Source organism: Sturnira hondurensis, unplaced genomic scaffold (genome assembly GCF_014824575.4).
Source record: "Sturnira hondurensis isolate 20B ecotype Veracruz unplaced genomic scaffold, ASM1482457v3 Scaffold0022566, whole genome shotgun sequence".
NCBI classification, from domain to species: Eukaryota; Metazoa; Chordata; class Mammalia; order Chiroptera; family Phyllostomidae; genus Sturnira; species Sturnira hondurensis.
Window position 1 is genome coordinate 16199046 of NW_028095197.1, and position 16384 is coordinate 16215429.

General features: G+C 42.5%; 1 protein-coding gene across 8 annotated transcripts in view; it reads left to right on the forward strand.

The window, feature by feature from the left end:
* ZNF462 (zinc finger protein 462) overlaps nucleotides 1-16384 on the forward strand; it is a 134904-nt gene that overhangs the window by 60238 nt on the left and 58282 nt on the right. For 5 of the 8 annotated variants that reach the window (XR_005064995.1, XR_005064996.1, XM_037036066.1 and 2 more), the window contains 3 exons: nucleotides 958-1247; nucleotides 3945-4063; nucleotides 8908-9099. Coding sequence is in view for 6 of the 8 variants with exons in the window: in XM_037036066.1 (XP_036891961.1) it covers nucleotides 958-1247; nucleotides 3945-4063; nucleotides 8908-9099 (601 nt within the window). In the remaining 2 variants the exon portion in view is untranslated. The remainder of the gene's footprint in view (nucleotides 1-957; nucleotides 1248-3944; nucleotides 4064-8907; nucleotides 9100-16384) is intronic. The other 3 variants (XM_037036069.1, XM_037036070.1, XM_037036068.1) reach the window with 2 other exon arrangements.

The following is a 16384-nucleotide window of genomic DNA, read 5'->3' on the forward strand; positions in this document are numbered from 1 at the left end:
TATGTTACTGACAAACAGGCCACCTGTTTTGAACTTCATAATCCTAATAGCAGCCACTGTTTCGATAACCTCGACACCATCCCTGCCTTCCAGGATACGGCTAAGCGCTTGTCATTTCTGAGCAGAGGAGTTAGCTCAGGGTCCTGCTCTTTCTTTCTGGCTACGTGAATATGTTTTTGGCATCGGCCCTGCTTGATTTTTGTCCTGTGTTGCCAGTGTGGCATGGAGGTAAAGCTTCTGCCTTGCTCCTTTGAAGACTGAAGCTTCCTGGCTGTCGGCAGAGCAGTGGCACCCCGGGGCAGCACTGGTCAGCTTCTTCCCTGCCGTGGCGGTGTGGCCCAGCCTTGGACTCACTCAAGGGGAGACAGAATGATTCTTCCTATAACCCAATAATCCATGGAACCACCCTGAAACCTGAGTGGCTGAAAACCAGGCTGTTTCTTAGTATTTTGAATTGATTACACAGCAACCCTTTACGCAAAGGGTGAAGTCATGTCACCGTCTGCAGGGTGGGGCTGAGTGGGGGCGGGGGCGCCGAGAACGGGATCTTTCATTTTTCCTTTATTTCTCAAGGGGGAGCAAGCTACTTGGGGTGTTTCCCTTCCTCTTTCCCTGTCCCTCGTTTTCTCTGAGCCAAAACCCTAACCCTGATTTATGTCAGTTTAGGTGGGATTGCAGTTGGAATTTTCTTTTTCTAAAGATGGGAAATAAAGGAATGAATCGTCTTCAAAGTAGGAGAACCCCTCTCTCACCCTGTGTGTGGATGTGTTGGCCTGCGTGACGAATGGCTGTCCGGTTTGCCCTCCCTCTAGAGGGAGCTGGAGAGGCAGGGAAGGAAGCTCTGTCAGGAACTGCTGATGAGTGTGGGAGAATGAAGGGAGAGGAGAAACGCTGGGGCAAATGGCAGTGGATATTTATTTTGTTGGTGGGGCATGTGTGTGTGTGTGGTTCTCTTAGCAGGAGGCTGAAGACCCTTCTTCCCACTTGTTCCTGGATGGATTGGAAGCAGCTAAAGATGCCAGTGGCGCCTTGGTGGACCGGGTGGATGGTGAACACTGCTTGCTTGATGGAATGTTGGAGGATGAAACCCGGCCGGGGGGATACCATTGTAGTCAATGTGACCGAGTCCTGATGTCCATGCAGGGGCTGCGTTCTCATGAGAGGAGCCACCTGGCCCTGGCCATGTTTACCCGCGAGGACAAGTACAGCTGCCAGTATTGCTCCTTTGTTTCTGCTTTCAGGCACAAGTAAGTGCTCTCGAGTGGTCACAGGTGGTGTCTGGGAGGAGGTGTCATAGCGGAAGGCAGCTAAATAAGAGCAGGAGAGGCTTGGAGGACTCACTCAAGGGGAGATAGAATGATTCTTTCTATAACCCAGTAATCCAAGGAACCACCCTGAAACCAACAAGCACTGCTCATGGTTCTCGCTTGCTATTTATTTGGTTGTTACCTTGAACCTCGGTTACCTCATCTGTCAAGTGGGGCTAAGAACAGGTGATTGCTTGGTTGATACGAGATTTGACTTCATGCTGGCATTTTTCAAAAATGACAGTTTGGGAGGTATTTGCTTTGATTTACACAAAGAAAGACCAAAGAGTCATTAAGTTTATTGGTAGATCTGTCAGACGTTCATCCAAAACCTAATCATCATTTGAAGAGTAAGTTCCATTTGGGAAATTGAGTGGCTAGGAGGTAAAATTAGGACTATTAACCCATGTGACCAAAGAATCATTGTTTGATATTTTAAAAAAGACCTTGAAGGGTAGATAAGTTGATGGATGCCAAGGAGGAGTTCAGGGTGGTTGAGAAGAGAGAGCTTCCTGCTGTTCATCACAGCTTGGAAACTATAAATTTGGGGTTTTGTGTAAGGCTTTTCGGGGTAAGGAGAAGAGGAATGGTTCTGAGAAGGAACAACCTTTTGCTGCCTTTCTCTGTCAAATGTGTAAGAGAGATAAATGTTTGATAATGTGCTCCATGGTCTTCGATGAAGGTGACTAATTAATTGTAAGACTGACATGCTGCTTATTTTTGTGATAATTGAAAATAAATGATGGGCTGTTTGCCTCTCTAAAAAGACAAAGTGCTAGTTAGTGGATATGGAAAGGCAAAAGGAGGCACTGCTTCTGCAGAGGTTGGGGTGGGTACAAACTAACATTATTCAGAGCCTAATATCCGATCTTTGTTGTCAGATCTGAGTGCTGGTATAAAACTTATGCAGTTCTCATCAATGCAATGAGTATTTTTTTTTAACAGAATCCATCGCATTTTCTGACACACAGTAGACCCTCAATACATCATTATGAATAAATGAATATGCCCTTGTGCTAGGTGCTGTGCTGGAGGCTTCGGGGGAAAGTAAAGATGAATAGGACATGGTCAGTGTTCTAAGGAAATTTAGAGTCTACTTGGGTGATAAATAAAGCCAGCGCACAAATTACTTAGGATATGAAGGTGCATGCCTTTAAAAATATAGGTTAATAAAATGCTATGAAGGGTCAAAGAGGGGAAATTTTACATCACTTGGGAAGAATCAAGAAGGTTTCATAGAGCAGGGAGCATTTGAGTTAAGTCTTAAAGTAGGAAGATCAGGCTTGAATCATTTGGAACAGGCATGTGCCGTGGGGGGAAAGACGAGAGTACAACCCTGGGGAAGGGAGTGTAAGGCCCACAGGAGCTCAGCTGGTGTTCCGGTTTGGCCAATCTGTACGTTATACATAAAGGGACGCTGAAGAGAAAGTCTGGGTGCTTGAGCAGAGACCATGTTTGGAGTCTTTGAATGTGGAATTAGTACTTTATAATTTACATTACTGGTAAAAGAAGACTCAGAAGAGTCAAGTCATCATAAGTGCTAACTATTTATTGAGCCTCACTATGTACTAGGAACTTTGATATAGAATCTCCAACAGCCCTCTGAGGTGTGGTCCTAATATTATCTCTATTTTATATAAGAATACTTGAGGCTTTTAGCATAAAGAGCTTATAGATATAACTTCCCCAGGGCCACACTGCTTATAAGCCATAGCTAGGATTTGATCCCAGGCTCATGCTCTTGAGTTGACAAAAAAAAAAAAAAAAAAAAAGATGGGGGATACCAATTAGGAGGCCACAATAGTAGCTGATCTGAGAACTGAGGGTAGAACTTTGGGAGGGAACTGGGGTCTGCCTGATTTGGAAAAATTGACTTAGTATAAGGGACGAGTGACAAGGTGGAGTACACATGGCAGAGTTCAGTCTGGTTGGCTGAAAGAATGCTAGTGCCCTTTATAGAAACAAGGAAGTGAAAGGGAGAGTTTGTTTTGGAGAAAAAGAAAAACTGATGGGTCTGGTCAGGGCGGGTGGAGTTTAAGGCAGCTAAGGGCATCCAGAGGAAGATGTCCGGAGGCAATCGAAAGTGCTGCCGTGGAACTCAGGAGCACAGAGCGTGTTTAGATGGTGAACAGTACCGTTCCCAGATGAGTCATTCAGAATGGAATCTAGTTCTCTGGGGCAGTGATACACTCATCCCACACCTTGTTGTGTATATTTATTACTTTTTTAAACTAGTAATTGTGAAATACTAGGAATGCATTCTAATTAAATGACATCCTTATAAGTTGCCCCTGGAAGATTAATGTGCAGCAAACATCATGGTATCACATGCCTTCCTGTAAACACACCTGCATATTTACGAAGACTTTGGAGACAGCTTGTTGCAAGTAATTCAGCCGCTTTGAAACCTCCCTTCCCTACGCAAGTGCTATCTCTTCCTTCCCTTAGCTTCCCCTCCTTTTCGAGTACATACAACTCTTGGTCTTTTACTTATTTATGATCATTGGGAAGTAACAAAATGACTTTGAACAGCTTAGAAATGGGAGTTCTAGAAAAGGGCAATGAAAAAATGTTGTATACAATTTTTAACCCTGTTGGTTTTTTTTTTTCTTCCTTTTTTCTTCCTTCTACATCAAGTTTGGATCGCCATATGCAAACCCACCATGGACACCATAAACCATTCCGGTGCAAACTCTGCTCCTTCAAGTCCTCCTATAACAGCCGGCTGAAAACACATATACTCAAAGCTCATGCTGGTGAGTTGGTATTCGTGACACACGTTTTCGGGGTTTGAAATCCATCCAGTGGTCTTCATTAAAAGTCTTTTGTCCAACAAATGAGAATAAGTCATTCTTGAGATGGTTGCGTGTCTAGTTTTGTTTTAACCTACTAAAGAAAAGTTGAGAAATCACCCAAAGCCAAAATAATACTACAGGCACGTCACCCATGTCATAGTTGATTCAGGTTACTAACAGCCTTTGTTAAGAAAAACTGCTAAATTTCCTGGCCTATGTAATGGAAATATTTGAATTGTTACATCCACTAAAGACAGTCCCCAACTAAAATAACGTTATAATCTTGAGGAAGTTCAAAGGAACAGAGAATTCAAGGCGCATAGTAAGATTTCTCATGTGATGCCTTAGATACTTTGCAGACACAAAATAAGAAATGACTTTGATCACTTCTCATCTTTTGTCTGGAATTGGAACCCATCCACATCAGTGTATACCAGCTGGCATTGTTGTGAGACGCTGCATTCAGCGTCAGTGAATTTACTTTTGAAGACTTTTTTCAACACGTTTGCCCATTTCATGATGGGTGATTTGTGAGCACACCTGCCCACACAGCACTGAGTGTTCAGCGGTTTTTGACAATAAATAGCTTGACCCCTGTGCCCCGTCCTCCCTGTTCACCCAGTCTTACCACAAGTGACTTTTTTTTTTGTTTCCCTGATGAATAAAAAGTCCTCAAAGGGGAACGGTTTGCCAATGTGGAAGAGTTGAAACAAAAAATGGCAGAAACATTAAAAGACATCAAAATCAACAAGTTCAAAAACTTCTGAACTAGGGAGAAAACGTCTCCATAGGTTCATTGCATCAAATGGAGAGTATTTTGATGCTGACTAAAGTTGAAATATGTAAGAATAAATACAAAATTGTTTATAAATAAATTCCAGTTGTTTTGAGTCCCCCTCATATTTAATCCTGATGACAATCCTAACAGGTAGGTGTTGTTGTCACCCTCAGTTTCAGATGAGGATACAGAGACTCGGAATGATGTGAACTGCTCAAAGCCATATAGGTCATTCACTAAGAATTTGACTCCAGGACAAACACATCCTTGTCACTGGCAAGATGCGGCCTCCCTCTCTTTTCTGCTCTTCTCTACTTTGCATATGATAGAGGATGCCTACAGGTAGATAATCAGAACTCAAACAAGAGAGAAAGGCTTCATGATGTAGGAGAGGCAGTGGGGGGGAATGGGGGCTTTTCCATGATTTTCTCAGTCATTTTCAGAACCCGCAGCTCAACAGCGGCCAGCGGCCTGCCCAGAGGTTTGGACAACCTCAGAGGAACTGACATCAAACAGAAAGGGATTTGGGGAAGTGAGGCCTCAGAGTACCTGGCTGTACTGTCAGATTCTCTTACGAGTCAAATCTCCCTGAGTTTCCTCGGCTAAAGTATTTAGATCCTAGTTTGAAAATTTGCAAGCAGCTACAATTCTTCTCATTTATTAGCTTCTCTTGTGTGGTTATAAAAACCACTCAGAACCTCAGGCCTTCCCTCACTTTTGCCATCTCTCCAACCCCTGTGGAAATATGATCTTGTGTCCACTATCTTCTGAGTGTTGGGTCCTGTTGAACTGGCTTAATGGAGTAAAACTACTGAAGTCTTCCAGATGCCCTAGGCTCCACTGGGCTTAGGGAGTGGGGCAGGGAGATTAGCCAAATGGGCTTTTCTCTGTGAATATTTTTATACCTCCAGGAAAATTCCAGTAGAGTTCATAGAGTAAGAGGCTTTAGGGGTTGGGCCATTCTTTTCTAACTGTCTATTGTAAATTATTCAGCTGAGACACCATCCTGGTGTTTTTTCCCATAGGCCCCAGCCTTGTCAAAAGCATTTTGCACAGTTGGAGTTGGGTAAAGGATTTGGCCTGTGGGAAGGGCTTTGAAAGAATGCCAGAGGCTGCGCACTGGCTCCAGGGCACTGAGCTAACTTGTATGTTCTTGGAGCTGCCCAAGCAGACTGGCCTTCTGTGCTCATTGGCTGGAGAGAAGGCAGCACCCAGAGAGAGAGAGAGAAATATAATTCAGCTCTCTCTGGCCTTGGGACCTTGGTGTCCAGGAATGGCCCTTAGCCACTGACAGTGGCTTGGCTTAGAGAAAGCCAGTGCATTTTCCAAAGGACTCTTGACTCATAGTATTTCTTGTAGATGGATTTGTTTAAAAGCCTTTTTTCAAAGGGTAAAAAATTGTATAGATGAACCAAATAACCTGGATTTGAATTCTCTTTCAAGTTGGGCTACTTATAACCACTAAATTCGTATAGCCAGGCTCGGATTTAAAAAATTGAAGAACGGAATCAGAAGAGTGGTGTTATTATATATTCTGCGGTGGGACAAAAGTAGGTTTACAGTCATGGGTACGTGAAACATTTTAATCTTGTGTTAATGTTATTGTAGTATCTTCCAAATGAACAACTGTAAACCTACTTTTGCCCCACCCTGTATTTGTAATACATAAGTATATGATATGTAAACATGTATACACAACTAATATTTATAATATTAGTAAATCCCATTGCTCATGGCCCAGCATTATCCTGTAACTCCTAGGTAATGGTTGGGGTGACTACCAACAAGTGTCTTGTTTGGATCCTCTGACTTTGAATTTCTGTTCTGCCTTGGGCTGTGGCATGTGGGAAAGCTCAAGGTTAGTTTCAAGACTTTCTTGGAGACACAGCACTCCGGGTCATCAGTGGTGGGAAGGAGGCTTTAGGCAGAACTTGGGGTGTGAAACCATGTAGTGGCAGGGAGGTAACATGCTCACCTGGCCAAGGAGGGCAGAGGTTCATCTTCCAATTCCTGCCTCACTTACTAAACCCTAGACCATCAGACTGTTGGTACCATCAGCTCTGCCCTCAGCCAGTGTCATTATCCCATAGAATTTTCCTAACTGCCTTTCTTCTGCTTTTATACCTCTGCTTCCATCTCCTTTCTCTCCTCTGTTTTTTTTTTAAATTTATTTTAAAGATTTGTTTATTTATTTTTAGAAAGAGGGGAAGGGAGGGAGAAAGAGAGAAACATCAATGGGTTGCCTCTTACATGCCCCCAACTGGGGACTTGGCGTATAACCCAGACGTGTGCCCTGACCAGGAACCGAACCGATGACCTTTGAGTTTGCAGGCCAGTGCTCAGTCCACTGAGCCAGGGCCAGGGCTCTCCTGGTTTTTTAAATTTCCCCTTAAAAGTAAATGTTAAAAATACTTGTTGGTTAGAGAGAGTTTAAAAATGGAAGAAATATAGTCTATCATCCATAATCTTATTATCTGAAGACCACTGTTGTTACCATTTGATGGTCTTTCCTTTCAACCGTTTCCTCTGTGATTATTTTTAACAATTGTGATTATAATTTAATCTAAAATATATTATGCCTTCCTATGTATTTCTCTGAGTGTTTTATTTTTCTGAGTTTATTATAAACTCTTTAAGAAAATGATAATTCATCAAGAAGATAGGCCCACATTTACTTAATCATTTCCCTATGGCTTGAAATTTAGGTGGTTTTGTTTCTTTTTCAAGCATAAATAAATGCTTATTTCCAAATAAAGCTTTCTGTGTATCAAAGGATGTTTCCTTAATATAAACTCTCAGAAGTGGAATCACTGCATTGCAGACGTGACCAACCTAAGCCGATTATTATAAAAAGCAAAATGCCTTTTCAAGTTGGTTGTACCAGGGCAACACAACAACATAAGTAGGCTCATGTCATGCCCTTGATTCTTAAAATGTAATTAATTGAAAAACTGACTTAGGGCAAAGGTGAATCATACTGTAATTTAATCTAGTCATAGTGATTTGTGTTGTATTTCAGGGGTATAAAAATAATTAAAAGAAGAAAAATGTTTATTTTAACTGAAATATCCTGTTTATTGAAAAAAGTGCAGCCCCAGCTGATGTAGCTCAGTGGATGGAGCATTGGCCTGTGAACCCAAGGGTTGCCGGTTCAATCGCCAGTCAGGGAACATGCTGGGTTGAGGGACAGGTCCCCATTGGGGGGTGAGGGGGTGTATAAGAGGCAACCGTACATTGATGTTTCTCTCCCTTCCCCTCTCTCTAGATATAAATAAATAAAATCTTTTTAAAAGAAAGAAGTGGAGATACACACACACACACACATATACATACCTGTCTTTCTTAATTAAAAAATGACTTTTTTTTACACATTTCTGTATTATTGACTACATAGGGAAATGGGCTTTTATGCTCAGGTTTGTGAGCTGGCCCAAACCACCCCCTTCCCTCCTCTCCCTTCCCCCTCCTCTCCCCTCCCCCTCCTCTCCCCCAAATCACTATAGGATGCATGGAACTGAGGTGTACAGTTAGCAAGGAAGTAAAGAAGGAGACCAGCACAGTAGACTTGCACTGAGTGACTTTGTGCTAGGAAGCCACCGATAGACCCTTGGGAAAAGAATTGAGTGTGTTATTTTCTGTCACTGGTATAAAGGCAATCTGGAATGAAAACTGAGTTGGTTGTTTCTAGTACAGAGAGGGGGCAAGAGAGATGGGGAGCCTTTTTGATGGAGGTATCACAGACATTTTGTTTCGCTCCCTGCGGGGGACAGCCCACAGGCTCCTCCAGTAAGTAGAGCGTGGAATGAAAAGGAACCAGGTCACCTGATTATGGAGCTCCTCAAAGAGTGTCAGTCCCAGAGGAGTGCTGTGGCTGTGGGGACAGGCAGGCGGTTGGTCTATGAGGGTTCTCAGGTCCCAAAGCTTGAGAAGCTCTTCTGTAGAGTGAATTAACCATGTTGTTTTCTTTTCCACCCCCTTCTGCCCTCCTTTCCTCTTGTTCCGTTTGTCCCTTGCCCCCATCTTCCAGGTGAACATGCCTACAAGTGTTCTTGGTGCTCATTTTCCACCATGACAATCAGCCAGTTAAAGGAACACTCCCTCAAGGTCCACGGAAAAGCCCTGACCCTCCCCAGGCCACGAATTGTCAGTCTTCTGTCCTCACACTCCCACCACGCCTCCCAAAAAGCTACCCCGGCCGAAGAAGTGGAAGACTCCAATGGTAAAATGGGTTGCCCAGCCAAAATGAACCACTCGGGTTGAGGCGGGTTGGGATTAGTTGCCAACCATTCTTTCTGGAGGAAAATCTTAGGCAAAAACATGGTGGTTCAAGTGAAGGAAGAAACATGGAAAGGTTGAAGCAGTATAGAAATCGGAGTTGGATGGTGTCGCGAACTCTAAGGGCAAAGTGTTTGGTGCCAAGGTGTGTGAGCAGCGTTGCTTGTGGGAAGTGCACAATGTGTGGGGTGGGATAATGCTGGATTCTTCCACTGCAAGCAAGAAGGAGGATGGCATAGCAGACGTTTCTTTGTTTACGTATTTGCATTCTGTCTTGTTCTTAAAAATGTGTATGTGCTTCGAAGTGTTTGGGGTGTGAGATATGTAAATGAATAGCAGAATTCAGAGTAGGAATGGAAAAGGTGAATGGGTGGGGCAAATATGTCCTATTGGGTCACAAGATAATTTAGGGGTATTGCATTGGTTTTTTTAGTACCTGAAGGATGTTGAGAAAGGATCATTTGGGGAGGGGGTTGAACTGCCCAGCTTTAGGGTCTCAGAATAAATACAGGAAGCCATCGAGGGGGTCTCCTCGTTGGCAGTATAACAGAAGATGGGGCAGGGAGAGAGAGAGAATGAGTTCATTACAGGTGTGGCCTAGTGAGCGAGTGGATCGTTCATTGTTTTGATCACATCAAGAAACAGAAGTGTTTTGATTACACCAGTCTATTTCCCAGGTCAGGGAACAGGCTGTCTCCCAATGTCTGCTAGTACGGTCTTGAGGGGAGCTTAGTGGACTAGAAAAAAAATTTGTGGGCTCTTGGAACATGGGTGTGGCTTCAAATCTTCTCTCAATGCCAGTTTTATATTCCTGGGCAATCTTAGCTTCTTGTACTCGCATATAAAATTGGATAAAGATAACTCTTTACCTTGAGAGATTAATGAGAAAACATACACTGATGAGAATTAGGTGAATGGCCTAATACAACATCTGACACATGGTAGGTATTTAACAAGTGGTCATTTCGTTTCTGTGATTCTCATCCTTTGATTGAAATTCTGGCCTTGAGGACCTTTTATCAGGATCATGAGTTTTGGGTTATTTTTAATATAAGAGTTTTAAAATGTTGACTCTTTAGGTAACCTGAAAATCTGACAGGCTAACATGTCAACATGGTCTAATTATCAGATTATCAAAGGAGTAAAGGAGTGATCTTTTTTTTAAATTTAATTATTTTTCAAGTACAGTTTTCTGTCTCTTACTCCCATCCCATCCCACCCCCTGAGGAGTGATCTTTATTCATGAGGGCCACAAGAAGACAACTGTAGGAAGGGAAGGAAAGGTAAGTCCTGAAAGTAACAGCTGCCTTTATTCAGGGGCAGAACTTGGTGGCCTTTCCTCTGCAAATCATTAAACACTAGCCTTACACTCCGTAGCTTCTTACTGATATTCCTGTCTAAAAGGACTTCTGTTTAACAAAGAGGGTCTGTTGTTATGACTACAGCTTGTGATGAAGTGAGCGCACTATCTCCTGAACTGTTGTGTATTAGTTTAAAATGTGGGAGGAAGCCTACGTCGTTGTTTTCCAGGACTTTACAGTCTCAAAGCTAGGAGTGGGGGAGAGTACATGTGAAAGAGTACAGAAGATGTCCCGTTTGCACCTTGAGATTGTGTGCATTGGAAAAGATTATGTTGCAGCAAAGGGCAAATTATAATTTGATGTGAATTTTCAGATCTTTACTACCAACCATGATTTTTAATGAATTGCTTTCATCTGAAATGCAAGCTACACCTGTGGAGCCATTGGGGTGAAATTGATCCATCCAAACACCATTTCCAGCAAAGACTTTACCTGGGACATTTCTCTTAGTGTTATACCTTCATTTTCCTTTGTCCTTCTGTCTAGAAAAGTGGGTCTCAGTCACAGAATAAGGGAAGCCCACAGGCCAGTCATTGCATGGATCGTCTTCCTGAGCAAAGGCTAAGAAGAGTTAAGTTCAGTCAACTTCCTGAGTCTATACTCTGTACCAAGAGCTATATTGTAACAGAAAACTCAGAAGAGAGTCCTAGTGCTATTCTGTTCCTCCCACAGCTTACAGTCAAATGTTTAGAAGATAGTATCAGTGCCTCCATCTGACCTAATCACAGCCCTAAGCCTGAGACTTGGCCTTTTGGGGGCTGATTTCAGATTCTTGGAAGCCAGACGAGGCTAGGATCCTGGGGGTGGTGGTCACAGAATCATGAAGATATGATACTGAATAACTCTCTGCATAACACAGATAGTCTGTCTTTATTCAGCCACAGGAAAGAACCTGCAATATATAGAAGTGATATTTTTTCTTCTAAAGCAAGAACATAGTGACCGTGAAAGCCCTGGATGGCAACTATGTAGGGAGGCCTGTGCTGTTTTTAACACATACAAATAACTAATATCAATGGCTTAAAGTGATTCATTTAATTTGATGGAAGAAAAACACTTAATTAGAGGGTAGGGTAAGCAGAAAGAAGGCATCAAATAGCTTATTCATTCAGTAAGTATTTTCTTGAGTCCTTACGATAGGTCTTCCACGGTTTTGGATGCAAAAGAGTGATGGCAGAGGTCAAAAACGAGAAGACTATGTACTAGGGAGCTAAGTGGTGGATTCCTATAAACGACTAAGTCTGGGGGTGGAGGTGAAAAAAAACAGCTGTGGGGCTAGACAGTAGCCTGTAAATCACGCCTAGAATGGTGTTTGAAGCACGCCTGTGAAACCCAATTGCACATTTTAATAGAGAGAAGCTGTGGGGCTATTGGCTCTCAGTTAAGGTTTCCCACACTGCAGATGCCAGGACACTGTGAACACAAGAACCAAAAATGTGTTGCAGGCCTGGGCGGGAGGGGAGTAGAGATCCATAAAACCAGGGAAATCACCAGTGTGTCCTTGGCTTTCTGATTCCCCAGTGAGGGATGTGAATAAAATGAGTTGACATGCTCACTGCTATTTACAGTTGTCAAATGCTTGCAGTCTTGAGAGCCAGCCAGCCAGTCTTTGGAAGAAGGAAACAGCCTTGAAAAAAGAAGGTTCTCCCAAAGCTGCTCTCCCTACCAACCCAGGGGGAGCCTGCAAAGGCAGGAAGCTGAGAAAGGTGGAGGGGAGGTTTTGCCCCAGCTGCCTGGCCACACACCTGTTCTGTCCATAAACTGGGCTCTTGGGCTCTGGGCTGTCAGTCTTGACAGGTTTCACCGGCCCGTGAATCTTCTATGTATTCTTCTTGATTGGTTGTTGGAAAGAAAAGCCACAGCTGTGTGGTACTGGTTCTGTGCATAGGATAATGGGAGATGACACGTAATGCCTGGCTATTCTAAACAGTGCATTAAGGGGAAATCATACGGTTGTCAGCAAAAGGAAGTGCTCGGCTCTGTTTGTGTTTACTGGGTTCCTTCTGCCACATAAAATACAGGACTGGGTTTTATCAGGCTTTTTCCACGTCTGTGCTGTCAGCACAGAAAAATACACATACACACATGTCTATAAAATAACAAAGAAAACTGGAACGGCGTGGTTTACTTAGGAGATTTGTTTAGGTCTGAGAAGCGACACAGTACATGGGCAGCGGGTAAATAATTTAATATTCAGCTTGTATCATTTATAAGAAGTCAGGCCAGTGGTGACATTCCATTTTTTTTACTCCCTCGAATTTCCCCCCAAAGAACAAATTGTGTTATTTCTTCTACCCAGTTATACTGTATGGAATTGTCTGCTTTAGGAAATAGCTACTGTGATATGGTTAAAACAAAAATGAGACACTAAGACCAGGTGCAAAATAAATAAGGGGAAGGAGGGCAACATAGTTATTTCATTCATGCCTTGGTTAGCAGCCCAGGGAACACACAAGAATTATTGGTTGTAATGTTCTCACCTTTATAACATCAGTCTCGCTATTGTCCACCCAGCGGAGAAGTCGTTACTCTTCGGAATTAATAGAAAAATGTTGTAAGGAGCTTTGTGGGGGGTGTGTGTGTGTGTGTGTGTGTGTGTGTGTGTGTGTGTGAAAGATACTCTATTACTACTTCTCAGTTGGCTTTTCTGTTCTAAACTCTAGCATACTATTTGCCACACACACTGTTTTTACCAAGACACCTCTCATCAAAGAACCATGGTGCTTCTTATCATCACACTAAAGTCCACGTCCTCTTGGTTGCACGGAAGTTTACCATTTGTCACACTGCCCCCGTTCCAGAGCGGCCCCAATAACAGATACTGATGTTTGTGGCCGTCTCTGTGCTTGAGACTGCCAGCCTCAGCTTCTTCATTTCTACTCCTGTGCCTTTCACAGGGCTCTGCTGGGGCTGTGGGGAGAATTCCCTCCCTTTCTGCTTCTTCCTACAAGTCTCTGACTTTGACTTACCCTGAAGAACAACTTTTACTGCCCACTCTGATTACTTTTTTTATCAGGATCTCGGTGCTTTTTTTCTATTTGTGGATATACTCTTGTGTCTGTCCCCTGATTTTCAAATGGGGACAGTTAGGTAGGGACTTGTGAAATACTGACTTCTTTTCACTGATCGGTGATTTCTTGGAGATATCATAATTTCTAATACAGTTAATTTTAGTGAGCCTCCTAACACTTCTAAATCCCACAGAACCAAATTGCACAAGAGTACATTTATTTCACTTCCATTTAAGAAGCAAGTTCAAAGATAACCAATCCAGAGATGAAACCTTAGGGACTGTTCTAACAGAAATTTTTTGACACATTATTTGGCCAAGAGGGGAAGATCTTTTCTTGACAAAGGACATTTGAGACATTGTCATTGTTTCCTGTGCAACGAAGCCTCCCGTGAAGGTTGAGACAGGGTATGCGCCACCTCTCAGAAGGAGACAGAAAGCACAGTGGGGCTGCAGAGTGGGCATCACCAGTGCGGTCACCTGCTGGCAGAGCGAAGGCACACGTCATTGACCGTGGAGTGGGCTCTCTTGTCCTCAGTCTTTGTCAAAAAAACATTCCAAGTCGGGTTGGAGCTAAATCCACATTCAGAGAACCTCTAGTGTGAAACCAAACAAGAAAACTGGTAGATGAATAAAATTTTTTATTCTACTTGAAAATTTTACTCACTGGGATTTTACTATAATATATTGGTTTGAAGAGACCCGTTTATGAGACTTGGACTGGTCAATTTCTACAAACCACAAATCAAGGTTGAGGAAACCTTTTTCTGTACAAGGCCAGATAGAAAATGTTTTCAGCTCTGAGGGCCACACAGTCTGTGTTGCCACAGCTCAGCTGTAATTGTGATGTGAAAGCTGCCGCAAGCAACACGCAGACAAATGGGCTTGGCAGTGCTCCAATAAAACTTTATGTACAAAAGCAAAGTGGGGGTGGGGGGCAGGTTCAGCCCATGGGCAGGATGTCAGTGGCTTTTGCCATAGAAGACTAGAGGGGAAAAATTACAGTCATATCCATGAAATTAGTCCAGCCTTTAATAAATGTCACTATAGACCTTTATATTTAACATGTGGACTATTTCTAGGTGTCACTTAAAATGTAACTTGACCAAAATGTAGTCTTTATTTTACATGTGTAGGGGCTTAAAGCTTTAAAAATCGTTAGCATGTGAATTAAATTTAAGCTTAAGAGAAAGTGTTCTCTAAGAATTATGTTGCATCTAGTGCCAAACTATCCACTCATTTGACCTTGACTATGAGCAATACTTGACACTTAAAAATTAAGATTTGAGATGCCGCTTTTCAAAGAGAAGTTTCTCAGATTTCTAAATAGGTCAGACATAAAATCCAACCTTTAAGAGGATCCAATTAGTTGCTAGGACGTCGACCTCCCACACAGGTTCCAGTTGCAATCAGGTTTCTCTTGGGGTGAAAGAAAGAAGAGGTGGTTTCTTTAAAAATGACGAGAATGAAATGGAGACTCTCGGGTGAATAGTTGTGAAGTACAAAGATTTACATCATTTATAGTCCATGAGATACAAGGTATAATTTTAACGACTTGACCGTAATGTTTTATAGGTTCAGCTGGTCTCAAAATTATCTGATCAGAGAATACTCGCCTTTCCTTTTCGATATCAAAATTTCTACATTAAAATGTGATCTGGAGTTCATTTTAATGCTTATAATGAAGGATGGCATTTCTACTATAAAGAGTTACAGGTTTGTGACCCCAGTGGTATGAAATGGTGCAGGTGATTCTGAATCCTCTATCAGATACCCAGAAGTCTTCAGAGGTTAAATTATTAGAACTTGGCTTCAGTGGCAAATAGGAAACCTCCAAAATTATCACCACCCTGAAGCTGAATATCATATTATGTGTCCTTCCAAGAAACCCACCTGCCTGAGATTTCTGGGACTTTTTGAATTAGCCACAGATTCATGTGCCAAGGATTAAAAGACGTGTCAAGTGTAAGCTTTGCACGTCCTGGGAATTTAGTCAACTAACCATCTCCCTCTTCCCGTGCCAAGGAAAACATTTGTTCCTCAGGAATATAAGCATATATTACCCAACTCATTCAGAGCTAGTTCCTAGCAGCACCAAGTTTACTTCGTAATTCCGTGTCTGACTTTCACCTCTGGGGGGGGGGGGGGTATCTTCCGTCCTCCGGAACCTCATGGAAAGTAGGTAGAAGGGACAAATCTATTCTTCAGCAGAAAATGTATTTAGTTGTTAGTCAAATCATCTACAATTACTAATCTTGGTTCTCTTTTGGGAGGGAAAAAAGGCATTTTCTCTTGTCTTTTTTCTCGTTCTTCCTCTCAAATTGTCTTGCCCTGGAACTGGAGCTGGATATTTTAGCCCAATTATGTTTGATACAAAATTTCTTAAACTCTCTTGAGACTTCTTATGTCTCCCAAGTTGTCTCCTCGCGTTTCAGTACTGTTCTGCATTAGAGGGTTGGCACAAGCAGCAAGAAGAGGACAGGATTTAGGAGGGCTAGCGTGAGCGAGCTGTAATTCAGAGGTACAGGTTCTGGGGCAGCACTCCTTGCTGTAGGAGAGGCCACGTCCTGGGTGAGAGGGCTCTGTGAAAAAGAATTTTTTAAAGTGCTGAGATGAGAATAAGATGCCAGAAATAACCTTTTAGAAATAACCTTTTAGAAATAACTATTATTTGTTTTTTAAATAGATTACATGAAATTTGATGGTATGGCCTGGGAAAGCATGTTCAAATGATGTACATATTTTCTTGTGAACTCATTCATAATTCTAAATAATATCCAATGGGGAAAGTCTCACTGGTGGTGGTTGAAGAAAAGTAGCAACTTAAAAGAATGGCCAGGGTGACGTGAGGAGTTCAG